At 43.5% G+C, this 7,500-nt stretch overlaps 1 protein-coding gene across 2 annotated transcripts in view; it reads left to right on the plus strand.

Moving 5' to 3' along the window:
- Positions 1 to 7,500, plus strand: part of dennd2b (DENN domain containing 2B) — a 71,001-nt gene that overhangs the window by 42,921 nt on the left and 20,580 nt on the right. For both annotated transcript variants that reach the window (XM_017478877.3, XM_017478876.3), the window contains exons 6-11: positions 441 to 650; positions 1,874 to 1,970; positions 2,088 to 2,132; positions 3,115 to 3,299; positions 4,199 to 4,308; positions 4,849 to 4,918. In XM_017478877.3, coding sequence (XP_017334366.1) covers positions 441 to 650; positions 1,874 to 1,970; positions 2,088 to 2,132; positions 3,115 to 3,299; positions 4,199 to 4,308; positions 4,849 to 4,918 — 717 coding nt within the window. The remainder of the gene's footprint in view (positions 1 to 440; positions 651 to 1,873; positions 1,971 to 2,087; positions 2,133 to 3,114; positions 3,300 to 4,198; positions 4,309 to 4,848; positions 4,919 to 7,500) is intronic.

The following is a 7,500-nucleotide window of genomic DNA, read 5'->3' on the forward strand; positions in this document are numbered from 1 at the left end:
AAAGAACGCCTGGTTATTAAACATGCAATATAGAAACACGATTTTTCAGTTTTCACACCTATACCTACAGAGTAAATGCCAAAATGTAAATAAATGGTAAATGGTCTGCACTTATATAGTGCTTTTATCCAGAGCGCTTTACACGGTGTCTCATTCACCCATTCACACACACACACACACACACCAATGATATCAGAGCTGCTGTGCAAGGCGCTAACTTGCCATCGGGAGCAACTTGGGGTACAGTGTCTTGCCCAAGGACTCTTCGGCATGTGGAGTCATGTGGGCCGGGAATCGAACCGCCAACACTATGATTAGTGGACTCTACCACCTGAACCACAGCCGCCCCCAAAATGTAAGCACTTGAAGATGTTTCCCAGGTCATCACACACACATTCCGCACAAACACATTGTGTGTCCCTCTTTCCCGCTGCCTCCAGCTCCCGTCTAAGCCCAGCAGTCAGTCTCTGCGTCTCCTGGGCCAAGCTGACAGGAAGAGCCATCGCTTTTCTCGTTTGTCTAAGAGACACAGCCATGATGACATGTTGCTGCTGCCCCAGTTGTCGTCTCCCTCCTGCGGCCTGCTGGACGACGGCCTGAGCAGCGCCAGTGACACGCTGGCTTCCCGCAGACACAGACGAGTCCCCAAGGTAGGCTGACGCACTCCCATTAACAGACCAGTTCAACAAATGTAATCCTGAGTACTGGGTGACTGTAAACACTCGTTCCTCCACCAGCCTCCATTTTTTCTCTCCTCGAGTTAATAAGACAAAAAAACCCAGCTTGTTACGCACGTTACCGAGAAACCGTAAAGAAGCGTAAACTCCTCTGTCCTGAAGATTTCAGAAAACTTCAAGTTACAGCTTCACCTCTGCCTGTTACACAGCGCTGACACTGGAGACTCCTTCCATACACGCTACATAAACATCTCCTCAACAGATCATTTTCTGAATACAAGTACGAGTCCATGTAAACGAGCTGTTAGTGTAGAAAGATAACCTATTAGAACGAGCGCATTAATTATAAATAAACCTGTGCACTACTAATGTAGCTGTTATTAGAGAAAATTAATCAACACCTTTTGACCAATCACAATGCAGAATCCCACAGCGCTGTGAGATAACGCGCAGCAGTATGAAGTATATATTTTTACTATAAAAGCGTAAATCAAAGCAATTGAATGTATGACCTCATGTTTTTTTCAGAATAAAGAGTTTGAGACTCATTATAGAGACTGTGTCCCACTTCTCCTGGCAGTTTATTGTAATGTTCATAAATATTAGCTGTAATGTTTTTTAAAAATGACTAGTAAAGTTCACTGTTGTGAACAGGGCTCTGTACCACTTTCAGAAATTTAGGCTTGAAGGTATGAAGGATTGTGTTTCTCTGTTTTTTTCTCTTCCCCGGTTTTGGCAGTGCTGAACCCAACATCTGTAACGAGCACAATGTGCATTTCATTAAATAAAGATCAAGAGCCGTTCTATTATAAATGAAATCCAGTAAGTTCAGGAGACAGGATATAAAGAAATATCCGAATGGAGTTTGGTTGAGTTTGTTTGGAAGCATACGAACGGTATTTTGGTTCTTCTCTAGTAGCTTTTGGAGCACCTTTCTGTCTCCTGAATGTTTTTAAGTTTGAGGAATTCCTCAGTGGGACGGTTCGTGCCTACACTGCAGTAATGAGAGTGATTTCTGAGTTGTGTTTACGGGCAGTGACAGAAGAGCGGCGGTAAAATGTCTCGACCGCAACCACACACTGTGAGCTTTCAATCCAAGATAATCCCATACTCCGTCACCAGGATTATACGGAGTGTTCCTGGAAGTGTTTTCCTGCTTCGCTGTCCACCATCACACCATCCTTGTCTTTCTTTAGGTGGTGCGGAGAATAAACTCCATCTTCTCTACAAAAAGAGGGAAGAAGAGACTAAAGAAGCTCTTGCTGTCCAATATAGAGACGGCGTCACTGAGAGGTGGACTTTTTTTTATTAATGATGTACTGTATACGCTTTTTAAGTCACGCTCCACGGGTCAGTACTCGGTCTAAACATTGAGCTTTGAGATCAGAGAAACTGTTTTTCTGTTTGCAGATGATAACAGCGAGAGTGAGAGTGACTCTGATGACAGGTTCAAAGGTGAGACAGGTTCAGCACATTGCACTGAATAATAACAGCGTTGTTTGGTTTAATGATTTATTTTAATTATGTATTTATTTACTTATTTAGCGCTGTCTTCAGAGTCGGGTCACGCCCACGTATCATGGAGTTAATACTCCATACGAAGTCGAATGACAGTTCCTCTGTAAGCGTAGCAGATTATCCTTCGCACCGTGAGCACATTTTCTTCACAGCCGAGCGCGTCGAATTAACACAAACTTTATTTTATTACTTCTACAGATCACAACAGCAAAATAGTAAAAGTGTGATCAAATCTCCTACACCCCACACACACATTCCCATTTTAAGAGCTTGATTTAGTGTCTCGTGACCTCAGTAAGATTTTGCATAACTAATGTAAACTAACAGTCTGTGCTGGATCAAGTGTTATTCTATATTGGTGATATAATAGACTCCTAGTTCAACACTCGCCATCTTCTCACTCAGACGTCATCCTATTCGTCTTTCTATTCTTAATTTTCTTGCGTTTATGTTACATGATAGACAGCAAAGGACATTTCCTTCTTGAGTCCGTGTTTTCTGTCCCCTTTCAGGTTTAAAGATGAGTGTTTGTGTATAAAGGCTGGTCTATACGCTCAGAAAATCCACTTAAGCAGCTGCGTAAGCCGTCTCTGAATACCAGGAACTTTCCCCACATAAATACTGACATAACTTTTGCCCGTAAAAGTTGCCGACTGTGAACGCAGGCCTTATTTGTTTGTTTGTTTAATGATTCCGTCATTGATCACAGATATAAAGCATTTAAGTAGATTATTATGAGAGAACACGCTCAGATTTTTTTTGTTATCAGATATTTGTTGTAACACTTCATCTGACACCAGAACACCCTGGACCTTTAAAATGTTCATGTATAAGTATATAAGCACAGAATGTATCCGGAGTGCATGTGGATGTATATATGATTTATATGTATTTACACGTGTGTGTTTATGTTTCTCAGCTCACACTCAGAGACTCCTGAAGCTGCAGTCGTTACTCCACCGTGCCCCGAGTTACCGCACGCTGGAGCTGCAGCTCATCGAGTGGCAGGAACGAGAGCTGTTCGAGTACTTCGTCGTGGTTTCTCTGAAGAAGAAGCCCACTAAGAACTCGTACATGCCGGAAGTCTCCTACCAGTTCCCTAAGGTAGTGTGTGAGAACGAGATGAACACTGTGGTCCTGTGTGCTGTGTGCTGTGTATCACAGACTATTCTGTTGTTTATTAGTGAGGTGTTAAAACCACTGCAGACGTTTAACTCACTGTTAGCAAAGGTATGAATGATTACTCCGCCCCTAACCCCGCCTCTAACGCTAACCTTAACCTTTGTAACATTTTGTGTGAATTAAGGACGGGAAAAATTACTGTACAATATCACTATAGTGATCAAGTATGTCAGGGTTAATAATTAGCAGAAATTTCTGAAATATAGCGAGAGTATCATCAGTATTTTTATAACAGTTAACGATTTACATATCGTTACGCATATTGTAGAAACGTCATCAAAAAGGGTGACATCATGGTAGCAAAACTTTGCTAAAAACTAGTTTCTCTAATGACATAGTGCTGTAGAATTATTTCAGGCTGTTAAACGTGCCGTCAGAGCCAGGACTCGGATTCTGAGATCGGACTCTTTGAGCTTTTCTCGGCTGTATGATAATAACACTACATCATGTTGCCAGGAGACCGTATCCCAGAAATATGCAGAAATACTTCTTTAATTATCCCAGATGTGGCTCAGTGACCGCGTCCCCTCGAGAAACTGGAAATATGTTGGCTGCCGGCCAGAGGGTCGACCCTGATGATGTCATCATCTTATATTGGAATAATGGGGCGCTGGGGACGGGGGAGGACTGACGGGGGGCGCGACCTTTTTAGAGGGAGTCGATCATGCTGAACATATTTCACATAGCAGCGAGGGCTTAAAAAAAAAAACAAGAAATAAATTATGCGGTATGTGATTTGCATATGCATGCATATTTATAGCTCCTAGCATTTTGAATGCATGTAAAAGTTTATGGATTTTTCTTCCTTATCCTTTTTTTAGCTCGAGAGGCTGACTAAACAGATGCGAGAAGCCGAGCAGCGTCTCAAAGCCATTCCACAGTTCTGCTTCCCCGATGCTAAAGACTGGAGCCCCGTGTCCGACTACAGCAGGTTTATTTAAATATTCACTCATTAATCTCCATCGATCCGACGTAATTCATCAGCCTTTCATTTAGGAAAAATAGACGTCTCTGTTATGATTACCAAACAGAAGTATTTCTGTAGGAAATGGATTCAGGGGCAGGGCTATGTATAACCTCGACTTATGATGTCATCAAATAAAACATTGTTTTGGCCTGACAACTGCTGCTCATGCTGTGTGATGGCCTGGATTGGCTAGAGCTGCTGTGATTGACAGGGGAGAGAGAGTATGCCCCTCCCACCCAGACAGCAGGGCCAGTCACGGTCTCTTGGCCTCTTGACCCTAAATGAAACTGGTTGTTTGATTTACGTGTATAGGGATGGGAGGAGGACGTGGGGGCGTTTCTAATTTGCATATTCATGCATATTTTTAATGAGGTTAAATGTGAAAAGAAGTTCTAGGATATTTTTAATAGTTTCTTGTACGTTCCATGTTCAGGGTTTAACAAAGCCACAGCTCTGAATACTTTCACAAAAGACTGTGTCTGTGTGTGTGTGTGTGATTTGCAGTGAGACCTTCTCCTTCATGCTGACAGGAGAAGACGGAAGCCGGCGTTTCGGATACTGCCGGCGGCTCCTGGTAAGCTCCGCCCCGTCTAACCCCATTATTTTCTGTCTTTCTTCTCTGTTTGTGTGCTAGTGTCTGTAAGGTTTGTATTTCTTATTCTTCTAAAGATATATATATATATATACGTGTGTTTGAGTGTGTGTGTGCGTACATTGTGTCCACAGGCATCATAATTACAGGGTGAGCCCATAAATGGAGTTTAAATGAGGTCTGCTCTGCCACTTCAATAAGAGCTCACTCTGTATCTTACTCCTTTATCTTTTTTTTCCCCAAAGAGGAGCGGCTGCTCGTAAACACATCGTTCCTCTGTTTAATGGCATTTCCTCAAGAGAAGAGAGAAATAGAGAGAGAGAGAGAGAGTTCTGACAGTAGTGCAGCTGCAAATCACAGGTTTATTTATAATTAATGCACTTATTCTAATATCTTATCGTTTCTATAGTAACGGCTCATTCGCATGGACTCGTACTTGTATTATTCAGTAAATGATCTGTTGAGGAGATGTTTATGTAACGTGTATGGAAGGAGTCTCCAGTGTCAGTGCTGTGTAACAGGCAGAGGTGAAGCTGTAACTAAGTTTTCCCACATCTTCATCACAGAGGAGATAACACTTCTTTACTGTTTCTCACTAACACACGTAACAAGAGAGAATGAAGAGAGCGTATAAAGAGAGAGAATAGAGAGAGAGAATAGAGAGAGGGATGGTGAGGGAACGAGTGTTTATAGCTGCTATAACGTAAGTGAGGACAGGAACTCACTCGTTTCACAAACATTAAACGTAACTATAAACAGATGAAAGTATAGCATGTCGTTCTTTGATAAGTGCAAGTTTGTGATTGTCAGGATATTGCTGTGGTATAAAAGGAATAAAACACTTTTAGACATGGTAACATTAATACCACCCTGCTGTGGATCAGTAAAGTGTGTGTGTGTGTGTGTGTGTGTGTGTGTGTGTGTGTGTGTCAGTTGGATCGTGGATATTAAAACACAAAAATAAAATCAGTCTAATTTCTTTTTATGCGCTGTGTGTTTCTGATTCTGGGAACTGATCAGATTCCTGCTGTTTGACGTTTGATAATAAATGAAGTCTGCTATTTCTTTGGCCGTAAGTAGCGTGCGGATGTCGCAGTGTTTTGTGTTTTTATTTTTGTGGTGAAATTTTCGCTAGGAGGAAGTTGAGGGGCCGACAAAGGGGGGAGGGAACATTCCTGAGGATTTCGGCTCAGCTCCACATTCTCCGCTTAACTATCCATTTCTGAAAAGCCAGCAGGGGAGAAATGCAGACATGCATGCCTAATATGGAAATGTGGAATGGAGAATTCTGTGTGTGTGTGTGTGTGTGTGTGTGTTTAGAGACACTACTTTTTCTAACCCCCTCACAGATTGCTTAGTAAAAGGCTCGGTTGTGATTACGCACTGAGTCATGTATAAAACTGACTGTGGGACTGTAAGACTGTGGGACTGTAGAGCTGTAAGACTGTGGGACTGTAGAGCTGTAAGACTGTGGGACTGTAAGACTGTGGGACTGTAGGACTGTAAGACTGTGGGACTGTAGGGCTGTGGGACTGTAGGACTGTAGGACTGTAAGACTGTGAGACTGTAGGACTGTAAGACTGTAAGACTGTGGGACTGTAGGACTGTAAGACTGTGGGACTGTAAGACTGTGGGACTGTAAGACTGTGGGACTGTAGGGCTGTGGGACTGTAGGACTGTAGGACTGTAAGACTGTGAGACTGTAGGACTGTAAGACTGTAAGACTGTGGGACTGTAGGACTGTAAGACTGTGGGACTGTAGGGCTGTAAGACTGTGGGACTGTAAGACTGTGGGACTGTAGGGCTGTAAGACTGTAAGACTGTGGAACTGTAGGGCTGTAAGACTGTGGGACTGTAAGACTGTGGGACTGTAAGACTGTGGGAAAGACTGTAAGACTGTGGGACTGTAGAGCTGTGGGACTGTAGGGCTGTAAGACTGTGGGACTGTAAGACTGTGGGACTGTAGGGCTGTAAGACTGTAAGACTGTGGGACTGTAGGGCTGTAAGACTGTGGGACTGTAGAGCTGTGGGACTGTAGGGCTGTGGGACTGTAGAGCTGTGGGACTGTAGAGCTGTAAGACTGTGGGACTGTAGGGTTGTAAAACTGTGGGACTGTAGGGCTGTGGGACTGTAGAGCTGTAAGACTGTAAGACTGTAAGACTGTGGGACTGTAAGACTGTGGGACTGTAGGGCTGTAGGACTGTAAGACTGTAAGACTGTGGGACTGTAGAGCTGTGGGACTGTAAGACTGTGGGACTGTAGGGCTGTAAGACTGTAAGACTGTGGGACTGTAAGACTGTGGGACTGTAAGACTGTAGGGCTGTAGGACTGTAAGACTGTGGGACTGTAGAGCTGTGGGACTGTAGAGCTGTAAGACTGTGGGACTGTAGGACTGTAAGACTGTAAGACTGTGGGACTGTAGAGCTGTGGGACTGTAGAGCTGTAAGACTGTGGGACTGTAGGACTGTAAGACTGTGGGACTGTAGAGCTGTGGGACTGTAGAGCTGTAAGACTGTGGGACTGTAGGACTGTAAGACTGTAAGACTGTGGGACTGTAGAGCTGT

The sequence above is a fragment of the Ictalurus punctatus genome, chromosome 10 (assembly GCF_001660625.3).
Source record: "Ictalurus punctatus breed USDA103 chromosome 10, Coco_2.0, whole genome shotgun sequence".
NCBI classification, from domain to species: domain Eukaryota; kingdom Metazoa; phylum Chordata; class Actinopteri; order Siluriformes; family Ictaluridae; genus Ictalurus; species Ictalurus punctatus.